This window comes from Triticum dicoccoides, chromosome 5B, assembly GCF_002162155.2.
Source record: "Triticum dicoccoides isolate Atlit2015 ecotype Zavitan chromosome 5B, WEW_v2.0, whole genome shotgun sequence".
NCBI classification, from domain to species: domain Eukaryota; kingdom Viridiplantae; phylum Streptophyta; class Magnoliopsida; order Poales; family Poaceae; genus Triticum; species Triticum dicoccoides.
The window spans coordinates 600,988,640-601,005,608 of NC_041389.1; the positions used below are offsets into that span (position 1 = coordinate 600,988,640).

The following is a 16,969-nucleotide window of genomic DNA, read 5'->3' on the forward strand; positions in this document are numbered from 1 at the left end:
AGTCCTGGCCTCTCAAATTTTCGGCATAATTTTGACCCAAAATTTAACTAATAATTATGAATCCTATACCAAAAAAGTATATAATTGAAAGCACTATTCAAATGCAAATTTAAGTCCTTTGTTTAATATGTTTCCACAGGAAATGGTCTCAAACATGGAATAATATCATTGTATAGAAGGAAATACGAAGTTTGGTGAAGAAGGCAAGTTAATAGGAGGCACTACAAGCAATCCAAAGCGCAAGACTACAAGTTTATAGTGTGAGTGCACGCACTCGTACCATCGGTCGTACCGCACGCCTTCAGCACCAAGGCGTTCACCTGAACAACTTCTATAAAGGAGGTCACGCCAGAATGTCAACAGGAGAACCACCTTTTTCGAAACAGTGAACGAGAATCAATCTTCTAACCTAGCCACCACCATTTCCCATCTCATCTCCATAGCCACTGCTACCTTCATCATTGCATCCTTTCTCGCCAAGTTAGTCATACTTGTAATCGGTGCATCGCAACCGGTAACTATTGTAAACCATATTAGCAATCAATCATTCATCTTTATGTCATCTTCAATGAGTTCATCTTGTGATCTGGTCATCATGTGTGAGTAATTCGGTAAGGCAATGGGTTGATGCAAGGCCTTGCAACACTATGTATTTGTGCACGAGATTGTTGGAATGACTTTGCGTATTTGACGTTATTTGTATGTGTGTGATTGCAACAAAGTTGTCTTTTGTCTTCTTCTTGTTCTAAGTCCCCGCAAGCACCCAAGACTCTGTGGATCCATCAAAGAGGAGGTAGGAAGCAAGGATGTGTGGAGCACCATTCTCAACACTAGTGAGACAAAGGATTAGTACGACAGCAAATAGCAATTCCTTGGGTCAATGAGGTTTAGTCATTAAAATCACAATGTATGTCTGAAGTAATTCTTAATAACTGAGTTAACCCCTCGCGACGGTAAGGGCCATAGATTGTAAGCACATCGCAACAGTTGTCTTCTAGGGCTATTTATTATCAAGATGAGATCCCAAGTGCAAGTATAAGATTGTGAGAGTAAGACCTCATATCCATGCCTATTTCAGTATTATTTTTTACTTCCAGAAAGGTTGTGAAAGGCCCGGTTAAATCAGGAAGTTAATTCAATAACAATAACTTGTTTGATTGTCTGTCATAGTGCACATCCTCTCGTGGGTTCAATACCAGCGGTCACTCCGTGGGGAAAAGGTATGATAACCTTCTGCTATCCAAACCGGATCTCAAAGGCCACCAGTTTGGTCATAAAGTCTCGAGACCACAAAGGTCTTGGCTTTCCAACCACCAAGGTCTAAGCACATCTATCCCACCATGAGTGATCATCAAGTTCGAGGATTAACTCACGGTAGATCTTCACACAAAATAGCGATCTCCGACCTTGTACATATCTTGGCCCCTGCAAACCATGAAGGTTTCCAAGTGAGTCACAAACATGTAGGAAGCACACGAACTCCAAGAGTAAGAAGCAAAACAATGCCACTTGGATGAACTCCCAAATAAGGATCAAAGGTGTAGGTTCTAAGCAATAGAGGCAAAACACTAAGCAAATGGCCTTTTCAAAGTTGGGGTTTTAGCCTTCTCAAATCGCAGAAGAAGGCTTCTGGCTTACCCACTCAAAGGTTGTTAGGGTTTAGCTATAGGGAAAAAGCTAAAATTAGGTTGTTGGTGCCTGAAAAGCATGTGCCCACGAGTATAGAGCTTTGACCCCAAATGTACTAGGGACATTAGACTTCTCCGGAAGTGCCCACAAGGATCAGAAGGTACTGGACTATCGAGAAACAACTATGAATGTCAAATAGCTCAAAGGTACCTGATGAAATGGGTTTGAAGGTACCAGATAAAGGATAGCATGTTTCTGCCACTGAACAATCAGGTGGTCGAAAGTACCGAGGCTGGCATAACACCTATGAAAACGATGGACAAAAATGGCTAAGTCCTAGCTCGGAGTAACTGGGTAAATAAGACTGGAAAGTGCAAGACATATACCGGAACTCTACTGGCTAAAGCAAACAATGTGAGCTCGGAAGTGGTAGACACAAAATCTTGAAGATATTAGAGCTAACAGATCACCTTATTAAATGGAACATAGACTCTATCCTTCCAAGCGACAATTTGCTTGTAGAACACTCCTCTATCATTCATGAAACACAGTTATCTATGTTTGGTCGTAAAGCTTCACTTTGCTTTCATTTAGGAAAAAATCCATTGGAGTTTCCAGTCAGGAGGCACGATCCCGTACAAGTAACTTCACTTCCTCATTACAAAATTAGCAAAATGGTGTCATGCTTGCCTAGAGGTATGGAAGTAATGGCTCAACACTTCCAGAAGGAACTTCAAAAAAAATATGAAAGCTTGCTTAGCTGAACTCAGCTCATCAGGCTCGGTACTAATGGCCCACACGTCAAAGAGATTGCTTGGTGATTTTTCTTGTTAAAGTGTTCATCCCTATATATTTTGTATGTGACATGCTACAATTGTCCTTAGACTCAACGTGGAATCTTGGACCCACTAAAATGCTATATAATTAGAAACTATGAGCCTTGGCACTCTCCATGTATAGCATCAAAGGTAGGGGCCAACATCCATTGTTTCTACTTAACTGAAAGGACTATAGCTGAAATATACTTAATGAAAAGATTAGTCATATTTCCAGTCCTTAAGCCCCAAACCCACAGGAATGCTAGATGCATTTTAACTCCCACCATGGAACACACTGATGGCAACTACGCCACATGGTGGCACCCCCAACCATTACAACGGTCGTCTATAAGAAGGTGGGCACAATAGGTGCATCAAGGGCCCACATGGCTGTCCTCCAAGGCGGTGACACCATTGGGTGGCCCACTCGCAGAGATCCTAACACTACACTATAGCTAAGGGCACGAAGGGGAACTCATAGCCTCACATGGCACCACATGTTTCCTGATGTATAGATTCGGTGAGACGAGAATTATAGAGGCAAAGATAGATGTACCGTGTTTCATATAGTACTTATTAGGACGACCAATCAACCTGGAAACTTTGGCATATCTGCACTTTTTTAATGCTTATGTTCTGTTACAGAAATCCTACACCTACAAAACCTTACGTAACACAGTTGCGTAACCTTCCTCTAAATTCTCTTCTCCCATCTGATTTTCAGGGGGGTGGGCCTCACCTCTCCCTTGTTCCAATCAGACATTGCTAGGTCATCCAAGCACGTAAATGTACGTAAAACATTACGTGAACCTAGCATTTCTCATTCTGTTATTCACTGTGTAAATTAGTTCCGTCGAATCTATACTACTATATAGTGTACCGGTTTTGAATTGGACCTATAGATCATTCCTGACCATTGGCATGCTAAATCTAACGAATGCAAGCAATTGGATTCGCGGTGAACAGTAAAACATGGATGTCTCCATCCTATTCTAGAACCATCGCGTCCCATCCTTCCTGCGAAAGGAAAAACCCATAACTAATGCCTCCTAGGCCAAAGGAAAAACCCATAACTAATGCCTCCTGGGCCATGTTGCAGCATGAGCAGAGGATACATTAAGCCCAAGTGAGATGGTTGGCTAGGATAATGGCAGAGAGTACAATACTTCTTTAAAGTTCTTCTCTGTGTCACCATCAGTGCGGTTATGTACTAACTTATAAGTACTTTGTTGTACTTGATTTCTGCATTTGTATAATGACATTTGGGATTCCTTAAACTAAAAATCACTTTGTAATTCAAGACATGCAATGCACATGTATACATACTAGTTTTTTAAAACTAAGGCTCAAGAAGAGCCTGGCTTTGAATTAACAAAGTCATCAACCGACCATGAACTATGAAGAACCAACATAGCAAACAAAGACTAAATGATACAAGGGGCTGATAGGGCAGCTTACAACACAACACTCACTAACAAGCACAAAATAGGAAAATGGAGCACAACTTGCTAATGTCGCTGCCCACTACACTTATGGCCTCGGACAACCGAACTGAGTAGATTGTAGATATCAACCGACTGTTATGGGAAGGACCAAGATTGTGTATGTACCATCGGGCTGAGAAGAGGCAACTCCTACCTCCTCAAATGCCGAAGAGGGCCCCTACCCTCTCGTCCTGGCTCGAGGACGCCGCACCATTGGCAAGAAACATGATCACCCGAGAGCTAGGACAAGATCCGGCTTCACGGCCACTCAGATAGAACATGTCGCTTGACCTGCACGCAACAAGAAGAACACCATGCTAGCTACAACGTTGTCGCCCACGGACACCCAACACAGAGGGAAAGCGACATGGGGCAAACGAAGATGAAGAAAAAACACCCATGCCAAGCCACAACAACGAGCCTCCTGAGATAAAAATCATACGACGCAGAGAAGAGCCGGGTATGCAACAACACGGTTGTGCCCCTGTCCGCAGGTAGGGAACCCATTCCCCTACCACCCAGGATCAAGGATGCCGACCCTCTAGGGCAGAAAGGCAACCGCCATGCCGGAGAGAACCACCAAAGAGGACGCTAGATCTGCAGAAACATGGCATCGCTCGCCACCGTAGAAAGAACCACCCTACTGCCACATGCCTCCATACCAAGGCACCACACACCCATACCTACATCATCTCCATGCGGCGTCTCCATGGAGAACACGACACACAATGACAATGTTGTCCAATCCGGAGGGGATTTCGAGCTTTTGCTTGGGAGCAGGGTAGGGGGTGGAAAGGAAGGGTCCTCAACGGCGTCTCAAAGGAGGAAAGTAGTGCCCTTAGGCGTTGCCGCCACCGAGGCCGGACCAACCAGCCAAGGGTTTCCCCCAGACCCATACCTGAGCCACCAGCACCACACCGGCCAGGGAGCTGACATCCAAGGCCGCCGAACACCAGGATGGAAGAGGAGGAGTGAGCCAGAAAGGGGTAAGGTGACGTACCATCAAATCTAACAAAGAGGAAGGCCTCCCGCCGCGGCCACCAACCACTAGGGCCTCGCCGCTCGAGCGGCCTGGCCACCAGCACCAACGACGAGCACCTTCCGTCAAGATGTCGTCACCTTGCCACCCGGGGTCGTCGCCCCGGCGACCGCTGCCCTCCGCGAGAGAAATTAAGCCCAAGATCCCCGCCGCCACCATCACCGGCGGCCACGCGGGCTTGCCCGGCGACCTCCTTGGGTGGCGGCGAGGTACAACATGAGGAAATCCTAGTCGCCAGGCTACAAATCTCTACAAGCTACAAATATGATCATCTCAGCTACCCTCTGGGTTATCTGGAGGAGAAGAAATGATATGTGTTTTAACAATGCCCCCTGGATGGGAGTGCAGGTGATTCTGAGGAGAATTGCTGGCTGCTGCGATCAATGGAAGATCTTGTGCAAAGAGGCTGCAAGAGAGCACATGGAGAGGCTCGTCTCATCTCTGCGGGAGGCTGCCAGGCGACCTCCTCTGCTGCTTTGGCCAGAGCCAGGCTGAGGAAGAGGGAGCTGTGGCTGCAATACTCACTGAAGAAGAAGGCAGAAGGCTGGATGGGCATGAACAGTGGAGTACTCCTGGAAGGATAATAAAAGATGCCAATTACCAGTCTACTGCTGATGGAAAAACCTTATATCCCTATCTGTATCAAATTAAGTAGTTTGAGCTGTAAGTGGTGAACTCTGTTTTCTAGATTATGCCGGAAGGATGAGTCAATCCTCTCCCGCGAGCTGTAATAAGGATACTACCGTGGTTTCGTTTTCTGATGGAAATGAAACCAGGGCAAGAGCCCTTTTCTTCTAAAAAAAATCCTAGTCGCCACCCCAGTCGCCCAAGCGGACGACGCGGTGGCAGAGGGGGAAGTTTCGGTCGTATACATACTAGTAATTATTAGGTTTTGTATGTACCTGTCACACAAGGCATCGGGTCGACTATCTTGATGCTCTCTGCTAGAGGATCAACAGACATATTACGGCACACATGTAGAAAGAAACTGAATGACTGTGATGCAATTGTAAATATTAATTGTATTGTTTTTTTTGAAACGGAGGCAAAAGATTTGCCTCATCCATTAATTAAGAGAGAAAAGAGTTTGTTACAAGTCACTCAATACACGGCATGAGATCACTCTCGCAAAATAAGAGACCCTAATTTTTTTTGCACCGACGATGACCCAAAGGTTGGCCTCAGTATCGATGGAGTCAAGCAATGTAGGTGGAGGGGCACACTTGTGCTTGAAGACCTTGCGATTCGCTCATATCAGACGGTCCACGTAACAAGCATGGTGAGGGACGCCTTGGCTTGGCGGTTTGGCGTGCCATTGTCGCAAGTACTTGCCCACCAAGCCTCAACCGAGTCGAAGAGGGGCCAACCATTGGTGTCAAGACCGTGAATGTGGTATTTGTCAATGATCAAGGACCAAAGCCTTCGTGTGTAGCAGCATTTGAAGAAGAGATGAGACCCACATTCCCGCACTCTCTTGCAAAGAGGACAGAGATCACAGTTGGGCCACCCGTGTTTGGCCAATCTATCGGCGGTGCAAATTCTGTCTTGCAACGCCAGCCAAGCGAAGAACTTGACTTTTGGGGGGGCCCAAGCCTTCCAAACCATTTTATCCAAAGGTGTGAGAACCATCCCTAAGAATTGCGCCTTGTAAGCAGATGCCGCCGAGTAGGTCCCACTAGCCGTATGCTTCCATACAATGTCATCTTGGTGAGTTCATCAAGTTGGACCTCATGCAAAAGCGCCCAAAGAGTGAAGAACTGCATGATGTGCTCCGCAGAGATGTTGGTGGGGGGTTTGATCTTGTGGATCCATGCATTGTGTGAGAGGGCCTCCTGCACCTTCCAATTCTTTCTCTTTGACGCTTCGTGAATGAGTGGGGCAATGTCTTTTGGCTTGCGCCCAAGGAGCCAAGGTGAGCCCCAAAAGTGGGTCTTCGCACCGTTGCCAATGGTGATAGTGGTGGATGCATAGAAAAAATTTAAGTCCTCCTCATCGCATGGGTTTCCCATCCCCACCCACATCTTGGTGGGCTCCTTCCATTCATACCATGTCCATCGCAACCGGAGGGCACGAGTAAACTTGTTGGTGTTAAGGATCCCAAGTCCCCCATATTGAAGTGGCCGGCAAACAATCTCCCAGTTCACCTTGCATTTCGCTCCTGTCGTCTTGTCCGAACCGGACCAAAGAAAAGCTCTCTGAAGTTTGTTGACTTTGAGCAAGATGGTTGGCGGAATAACTAGCGGTGTGGCGGGGTAGACCACTTGGGAGGTGATTACGGACTTGACAAGAGTCGTTCTTCCGATGGTGGTGATGTTTTTGCCCACATAAGTTGTTAGCTTGCTTGCAGCCTTGTCCACTAGAAACTGAAGATCCACCAACTTTAGTTGCCAAACTGAGAGAGGAAGCCCCAAGTAGCGCAGAGGGAAGGAAGTCCTAACAGTCGGTAACCTCTGGGTCAGGCAATTAATTGTATTGTGATATTGTGTGAGAAGTATCTGAATCTTGCTTCCTTTTCTAAAAAAAATCTGAATCTTGCTTCAATAGTATATACGCCTAGGATTCTGTAAATGTTGAGCTACCTTGCAGCTTCCTGCTAATTCAGTGTTATTAATTCAGCCTTCCAGATGAGAAGACCAGACCTCTTCGGCTGTTCCCAATTCTCGTCTAAGGCCTCCTTTCGTTTGAAGGAATTTTGTAGGAATTCCATAAGATAAGATTTTTATAGAAATAATTTCTTTAGGGCGCTTTGATTTGTAAAATTAGAATCATATTTTTATGAAAGAATTCTTCCTATCCTTCACATTTCATAGAAAAATAAACATTAGCCTAGACTTAATAAAAATAATAATATGATGTGAATCAAAGGATATCCCCTTTCCAATTCCTACTCATAGGATTTGAGATGCGTGTCATCTCATTTTCTATGAGTTTTCTTTTTTCGATAAAGGGCGCTTTTATTATCTCAAAATGTAGCATCAAAGTGATACAAAGCATTAAGAGTATCACCCGGCCTCTGCATAACTAGGATGCACACAGCCAAACACCAGTAGTCTGATAAGTAGAAAGATAAAAGACCGATAATTCGGCAACAGTAGAGTCTATAGACCGACACTATGCCTATGTCGAAAGAGATGGTGGACCGAGCCGGAGATTATGCTGCAATCCATGTTGGGTAAAAACCTCCGTAGCCACCTGCTCCAACAGCGTACACACCGCCTTGAACAATGGTTGGTACTCCGCTCGTTGTAGCATACACCACGTATGAAGCGAGTACGTACAACGGAAAATAACCTGCAAAGGAGAAACCGTTTTGTCATTAAAAACAAGATCATTTCTACATAGCCAAAGCGACCATAGTAAGGCATACGATCCCACCCTTATTAGCGTTTTGTACCTATTTGAAATACCGTCCAGCCAATGACCAAAAATATTGGCAACACTTGTGGGCGGATACAAATTTGACGCTATTTGGATGGCTGACCACGTAGAACGTGCAAACTTACAGTGAAAAAAGAGGTGTTTAATTGTCTCATCGTGAGTACGAAAACAACACTTCTTACTTCCCGACCAGTTGCATCGTGCGAGGTTGTTTTTTGTTAGCACAACTCCCCTACGGAGATACCACATGAATATTTTGACTTTAAGTGGTACCTTCGTTTTCCAATTTTTTTTGTTATTACTCATCGGTACCTCAGAATGCGTTTTCTATTCCTATGATTTCCCCACCCTATGAAAGGAGGCCTAAAATTTCAAACGGTGCACCACAGTTTTGTTCATGGAACTTCTCACTCCCTTACAGCCATTTTGCAGAGTTGAAACTCTGGAAAAAACACAGTCTTCTCTAAGCAGAAAATACTGAAGAAAAATAAATCAAGTGTATAGCTTCATTTATACATTGGTGTCACTTGTGAGACACCAAACAACACAAGATGAGACAGCAAATCTGCATCGATCTGCATGGGCTCATCTGGATGCAATGCAGAGTATGAACAACCACCACTGGCATGAAGCCAGCTCTATCTAGCTAGCCAGCTAGCTCATCATCCTCTGGAACTCATGGAAGTCGAGGCCGCCGTCGCCGTCGACGTCGTAGGCCCGTATCATGGCCTCGCAGTCGGCGACGGACCGGTCGTCACCGAGCTGGGCGAGCACCCGCCGCAGCCCCCTGGCCGTGATCCTCCCGGCGGGCTGATCCACGGCGTTGAACACCTCAAACGCCCTCCTCAGGTCCTCCTCCTGGCTGCCCTCCCCCCTCTCCATCAGCGCCACGAACCCGGCGAAGTCCAGCAGGTACCCTTCTCCCGACGACGAGGACGGCACCGTCAGGTCGTCGCCCATGGACGCGAAGAAGGCGCTCAGCTCTGCGCCGGAGATCTTCCCGTCGTTGTCCCTGTCGAAGTGCTGGAAGATCCTGCGCAGCTCCGACTTCCTGCTGCTGCCGGTGCCGGACGACCTCCTGCTCGACGACGACCGAGCGGGGGCAGCACCGGGGCTCGCCACGTCAGACCGGCCGCAGAGCAGCGGCAGGCCGAGCCTGAAGCTGCTCTTGCCCGCCAGGCGCTTGGCCGGCTTGGAGACGCTCACGTTCGCCATGAACTGAACCTTGCGTACGTCACAACTCTCAAACGCTACAAGATCACTGAAAAAATACACTTGTGCAATGCCAATGCAGCTGTGGAAGAAAGGTATGCCGCGAGCCTCCTTTTATAGGCGCTCGGCTCGGAGCTTGGGATGCCAAAACCGGAGCAGATTTGCAGGAGCGGCCATCTTAGCGTGTGCGTTTGACCGGTCATGATGACAAGTTCGTTGGCAACTGCCTCGCCTTCCTGAGATACTGTCAGCTTCTCCCCATTGGGCATCGTGATCACATGGCTCGCGATCCGAGCGCCGCCGTCCAACCAACAACGATATCTCCGATCGAGACAGCGCCCTACTTGTTTAGTGCTTCTCCGCAGTTCAGCGACTGACAACTGGGAGAGACACCTTCCACTGAGAATTTTAACTCTTGGCAGCTTCCAGGCCTTCGGAAACTGTCAGGGAAAGTGCAAGTGAGATAGTAGTATCTCTTCTTTCACGAGGTTAGGACGACGCAGATTTCGAATACTGGAAACTTGTGGTTGTGGGTTATGTGCATGTCGTTACAGGTTCAGTGATAGTATCTCTGGATGTGAACTCATTATGATGTATCGTCTCAGATGCAACGGTACGAGTCGATAAAAACTTTTGAAATATGAAGTATCAACCGATCACAGTAGTGGTTCCTGATCGGGCTTTCTTGAAATTTCAAGTTTGGAAGGCAAAAAAAGAAGAAGATGGATACTAAGAAGGTGTTTGGTTCAGAAGTCCTAGGACTTTTTCTAGTCTCAGGGACTAATCAAAAAAGACTCTCCAGTAGAGTCTTTCTAGTCCCTGTAGAAAAAGTCCCTCCCGTTTGGTTTTTAGGGACTTTTTAGAGATTTTTTCTAGTCTCGGGGACTAAAAAGTCCCTGAACCAAACACCCCCTGAGATTTCAAAAGAGATCTCCTTACTGCAGCTTGGGGAGCAGGGAAATCTGAAATTCTAATGCGATGGTTCAACAACAATGCAACTGCAGAACCTCCATGTGGCTCTCATGGATGCCATCAACCGCTGGGAGTTAGGAATTGTGCAAGTCACATGTTTGTGTGGCACCACCACATGGCAGATGGCACTAGATGCTGCTGCTTATGAGTCAGTTGGTAGATAAATAACCCACCTGAAGCTCATCATTGGGTTCCCGCATCCACTAGAAGAATCTTCTCGCTAGTTTATGCGCATCGTTAGTTTGACCAGAATGAAGATTGTCAGGTACCAACTTGACATTCAAAACACAAGGTGTTGATACCCCCCAAGTTCATCACACCGACCACTGAAATAATGATAGAGGGTTCATCACAACCAAGCATGTACTGTAATTTTTCCAATGAGTCTGTATGGCTCCAGAAGTTACAGCATGTTATCGAAACGTTCGGTAGCTCTTTTCCCGGAAACAGAGAAACTCTGCATCGATTAATGTAAGCGAAGCTATCTTCATTGTTGCAAAGTATCGATATAAAAATTTGAAATAGAGAACTAGTCTTGGTGAAAACCTTGTCTTCGGCCGGTGGCCGGAGCTAGTGATGGTGACGCTCCAGGCGTCGTTTCCTTCTTGAAGGCATCATCGAGGTGAAGCTCTCACCTGCTTCCGCTACCTCCGGGGGAAACCATTGATCTGTCGATCGGATGATGACGGCGCTCACGTGTCGTTCGCCCATTGGAGGCATCATTCTTGGAGGGGTTCATCGGCGAAAGGGACCAGTGGACGACTACAGCGGTGGAGCGGTGTGGCATCAGGCGGGTCTCGGCGGCATGGGGCAGCGGGGTCTCGGCGATGGTCGCGTGTTGATGGACGCGTGCAGGATGGTGGAGCTACCTGGCGTCGTGGTGGCGTCGACAGCAGTTGGACCTGGCAAGCCATATGCACTGATCTCTCCTGTGGATGGGATGGCAGAAGATGGCGGCGGTGGATTCTTCAGTGTGCGAATGCGGTGTGTGCTGAGGGTCTGCGACACCGGTTGATGCTCTCGGCTCGTTTTCAGGCAGCCTCGGGTGGCCATCGGATTAGATGGTGTGCGTGGATGCGCCAGGGCACTCCATGAGACTTGTAGGTGTAGCGATTAAGGTTGCCAGGAAGGTGGCTTTGGGTTGATCCATATATCTACTTTGTCGGACTCTGTTGAATACTCCTTATGTCCTATAATGTAAGACGTTTTTGACACACATTGGGGGACGAAGAAAGTAATTAATAAAGATGGTTGTGTGGATCGCTTGATGCAGAGGCCGGGGCAATCCTCCTTTTTGAAAAAAAAGAAAAAAAAACTCATGCAACACTAATCCTATTGCTAGACCTTCATTCAAACTGGCTGAACATAACCCGAACCACCGTCCAAGTGGCACCTAAAGAGACCAAAGAATCACATGCCTCCACACATTGTAGTGAGTAGCCTATGAAAATTTGAAACTATTCCTTTTTACGAAAATTATTATCACAACAGCGTCGTATATATAAAGCACACACACCTACCTGGATTTGAACCTTAAGTTGTGTACTTGCCCCCCTATAACCGATTCTTATCTTAAACACATTCGAGATAATAATCAGCGAGGGCAGGTTCCAAGCCACGAAGACAGTCTGCCTCAAAAGCAGGCGAAAAGGCAGAAGAGAAACAAATGTTGAATTATTTCCTCCATATTGCAATAACATCATTTCTTATTGTCGTCCCAATTACATGTAGTGAAGTTATTCATTAAGATTACCCCACTGCCTAGATACTACGGAATAAAGGAAGTGATAGTAGGCTTTCGTTGGTATGACCGAGGAAAACCCAGAAGCATTGAGCAACCAACGAAACACATCGACATCTAGGTACCCGTTAAGTTGTTTGACATTAACCACTAAACACAATTAACCATGAAGTCCATTCTCACTAGTTAGTGTTTGTCAAAGCTAACATTCACTGAAACCCCGTTTATGTTAACATTCAGCATGTTTTCTCTAACAATGTTGTACAATGTTGGATATTGCTCGCTAAGTGGACAATCAACCAACCACGAGTCTTCCAAAAATGTGTGTTAGTGCCAATCATACGGTAGAAGAAATCCTCTTTGACCCACTTGAGTCATTTCTAGGAAGGGAGTTAGAGGGTTTCAAAACAAGTAGTGATGATATTTTAGAGTGGAAGTATTCTTTTCATAATGGCTCTTACCGAATCATGTTGTCATCTACTCCCTTCGTTCCTAAATATAAGTTGTTGGGGGAGTGTAAACTGAACTCCCCCAATGATTTATATTTCGGAACATTAGTAATAATAACTTAAACAACCATTTATAACTTTGAGGTTCTCCATTGCTAGTACAATTTTCTAAAGATATTGAGACCCTTATGTAGATTTAGTAATTAAGGATGACAAATCAAGGGGCTATTGTGTGTGCTAAGTGTATGAACAAGATTTAGCATCTCAACTGAATGTTGTAATGCATTGTCGACCCCCCCAAAAGGAGAAAACTTTAGGTTTTCTAGAAGTATATTGTCTGTTGGTGATATTGTTGAGTCACAAAAGCCACACTATTTAGAGGGGGCGTTCAAGGTGAACAAGAAGTGATCATTTCTCTATCTTTAATTTCTCACTACAAAGAGGAAAAAACCAAACAAATCATAAGTTAATTTTGAGCTGAAAACAAGGGGATGTTGGACTATCTAGGGTGTGAACCCTAGAGTGATGGATATGCATAAGTGCTCCAGGGCATCTGTTGATGGTAAGGATACCTACTTGGAGGGCACCTACTCAGACGAGTGTCTAAGGACTCCCAAGTCATGCACCCGCTAGACACTCGTAGAGGATAAGGACATGTGAACTATGTCAGGGATATGTCAATTATGGGAGATATGTTTCCCATAATAGTAGATCACTTGATTGTATCATATCCCCTAAAGATAGTTACCAAACTATTTGGCTCTTTCCTTCCTATATAAGGGACATGATATCCCCCGCCAAAGGATAAAGACACACGGAAAAGCATTATGCGCAGAATCTAGTTCTTTAGATGAGTTAAACACTACTATAATCCTCTCATTGATTAATAAACATAGATAGGTAGGACATAGGTCTATTAAACCTTCAGGGCCTAAACTTGGGTAAAACCACCATGCCACCTTCATCATTGGTGAGATCCCCTAGGGCACCACCCACCCCTCTACATCCTTCCACAACTCCACATGGATCATGAGATCGGCGGTGCATTAATCATTGATATTTAGAGCATTGCTTGTACCAGTGGGGTCGGCTACCCGAGTAAAACTCAGAGTGTCCAAACCAAATCTATGTCTTTTAGTATTTGGCCCTGCTCGATTCCCTTGCCGAACTATCATGGGTGATTCCAAGAGTGCTTGGGTCGGACTATTTGGGGCCTATGGCATGTACTATCTGAATGTTGTTTTCCCCTACTAAAGTTGGTTTGACCAGGTTGCTGGCCTACTGGAACATGGTACCCCCAGACAATATGCGATTGTTGGCTCAGCTTCTTCATGGCTGAAGGCTTGAACTTCTCGTGGTTGCTGATCACTCGGACTGAATAGATGTACTAAAATCATGTAATTGTTATCTTGGATATAGATTTATAAATAATGTTGTGTCCCCTTTGCCAACCAACTCTTTGTCTAATTTCATATATGAGCACATTGAGCACTCTTGACCCTCTCCAACCCATTAGAGCCAACCCTTAGTGGGAAATAACCATTCTCCCTTGAAGTTAGAGGAATGGCCATCAACAGTGGATGCTAAACGACAACTTAAAGATGGGTGGGAGCGACTTATCTGGCTGACCTGCATATCCAACATCTCCTAGGTAGAACTTACCATCATGAATATTGATCCCATTAGACCGGTCCATGTTGTCAGCAAGAATGTTTGCATCAAGGGTTGATCTTTCCCAACCACTAACACATATGTGAACTTGGTATCAAAATCAACATCAACAAGCACATTTTGGTTGGTGTGGTGCTTTCTATCTTTGTATGTTGCAGGTTGTGACCTCGTCACTCTAGCAGTCACATGAGTACCATCAGTTGCGCCAATACAATCATATGATGCCATGAACAAACTGGTATGGTTCACAACAATACAATGATATCATGGCGCGAACTAACAATTAGTACTACCCACCTTGAAATATGGATACCTTTTGTAGCTCATTCATAACACCGAAGGAGTTTGACCAATAGGTTGTTTGACCATTTTTCCTCTGAGATCTCCAATCACATAGAGAATTTGCTTTAAATATGGGGATATTATCTCATTAGATCTCCTAAATGTATTGTGAATCACTCCGGACCTCTGGTTATGACCCACAACGTAAAGGAACTTGCTACTTGCTATTCCACAAAGGTGTGGATGCTATCTTTTAGCAACGCCTCTCCATAAATGTCTTCACAAGTAGGGAAAAAGGGGCGCTTCTCATTTGAAGCATGTTCGCATCCTCTACCTATCTCGAGGAAACATTGGAGCATATGTGACCCCACTCCTGGAATTGAAATGAACCGCTCTCTTGTGGAATGTAGGAAGTACATCTAGAGGTGGGATGAATAGTCGACTAAGAAAAAAGGACTTTTTTGCCAAATTTTAGTTTCCTTGGCAATTTTGAGTTTTCCTATGGTAGTCTATCAAGCACCCTACATAGGCAGCGGTAGGCAGCGGAAAGTAAAGACATGCAAAGTGTAAATATGTGGTAGAGTTGGAGATATGCAAACACAGAGTGGCTTAGTGAAGATTTTTCCCATGGTTCATATAGTTGGTGCTATCTTACATCCACGATGACAGAGCCTTAGATCCACTAAGGATCTTACAAGGATCCCGGTTGCAAATTCCAATGAAAGAACAAGTCCCGAAGGACACTCACCCGAAGGGTCGATGAAGGAGCAACCAACCTATGCCACGATGGCTTACGCCCACAAAAGACTAGCCTCACTCAGGGTAGATCTTCACAAAGTAAGCGACCTCCCGGCCCATACAAACTTCTTGAATTTTTTCACAAATTCGAAGACTTCCAAGAACCTAATCGATCTGGGAAGCGCACACCCTCTAAAAGTAATAGAATTGAGGTTGCTTGGTGATGAATCCCTTGCTTTTTTGCTTCAAAAGATAATCTCCTTTTGCACTCAACTCTCATGAGATTTGGCTTTGGATTGGAGAAGTGGGAGAGAAAAGCAAATCGGATTATAACTCATAGGATTAGCTTGGATGGTTGGAGTAGAAATCCCTTTGAAATCAACACAAGAAGGTGGAGTTCTCTCTCAGAACATATGATATGAGTGAAGTTTGCTTCGAGTAAACTGATGGGATAAGTTGGGGTATATATAGGCTTGACCAAAAATTTGTCTGTTACACGCTTTTGACACATCTCAGAAGTTCCATAGTGATTAGCTTGGAGGCTTCGACATGTGCAAATGTGGTAACATTCAAATCATTTGGATGGTTCAAAGGGATAACATTTGGAGGTTCCAAGGTGATTACCTTGGTAGTGGCACACTCTCTGTAACCACTTTTGAAATTCCTAGCGAGGGGCTTCGGAAATTCTGAGAGAGAAATAGAAGGTTTGCCAGATTCTTTTGGTGGTTCCGAGTGGAGTTCTTGGCAACTCCGAAGTGCTACGACTTGCAGCGACTATATCTGGATGAACTGCTTGGCGGTTTTGACGGGAAGAGCTTGGTAGTTCTGAGGTGTGAAAGTTAGGTAGATATAGTGGAGGAATTTGAAGGCTTTTGATGGCAATTGAAGTTTGGTATTTAAGCACTGAGCGAAAGAAACTCATCACAACATCCTTATCCCCTTTTGATACTATCGGCATGCATATGGACTCGATGTGATCTAGGATCACTAAAATGAAAATGGTAAATCCTTGGCGTGGCCAACACTTGTCTTCATGATAACTTGTGGGGGTCACCTTTCATTTTCTTTGTTGCAACCAAATGAAACTTTCCTGAGATAACCTAGTAAAACATTAGTTCCTTAAGATATGTTGACATTAATTACCAAATCTACCAACGGAATTAGATGCATTTTCATGGACCAATAGAAGCCAACCATGAATCACAACTATGAGTGAAGTTTCCTAAATGATAAGCTTCATCTATTCGTCCTAGTGAAACCGATGTCGTGGAAAGTAACAGCAAAACCGACCCTACACCTTACCTAACGACCTAAAAGTGGAGGGATGATACTGTGGCCGTATGATGCTTGTTGCCATGGGAGACGACGACGACGACCTATTGATGCTGGAGACAAGGCGGGCAAGACGGAGACGGGGACGAAGGGAGCGAGCAACTGACGGTGGGGAGGAGCACCTCCTAGTGTCGATGATCTAAGTCGTCGTCGCCGCCAGTGCAAAAAACCGAGGTTGGATTTTCATCTCCTGTCGTCTCCAAGCCTGCTCCCCCACGTAGCCC

General features: G+C 45.3%; 1 protein-coding gene across 1 annotated transcript; it reads right to left on the reverse strand.

Annotated features, from left to right (window-relative positions):
• Positions 1 to 8,847: 8,847 nt before the first annotated feature.
• LOC119306280 (probable calcium-binding protein CML41) lies at positions 8,848 to 9,588 on the reverse strand. Its single transcript, XM_037582546.1, has one exon. The coding sequence runs from the start codon at positions 9,561 to 9,563 to the stop codon at positions 9,003 to 9,005; it is 561 nt and encodes a 186-aa protein (XP_037438443.1). The 5' UTR covers positions 9,564 to 9,588; the 3' UTR covers positions 8,848 to 9,002.
• Positions 9,589 to 16,969: the final 7,381 nt, after the last annotated feature.

What these genes read in the sequence shown, in the direction of transcription:
- LOC119306280 (XM_037582546.1), bottom strand. Translation starts at nt 9,563, where the DNA reads ATGGCGAACGTGAGCGTCTCCAAGCCGGCCAAGCGCCTGGCGGGCAAG.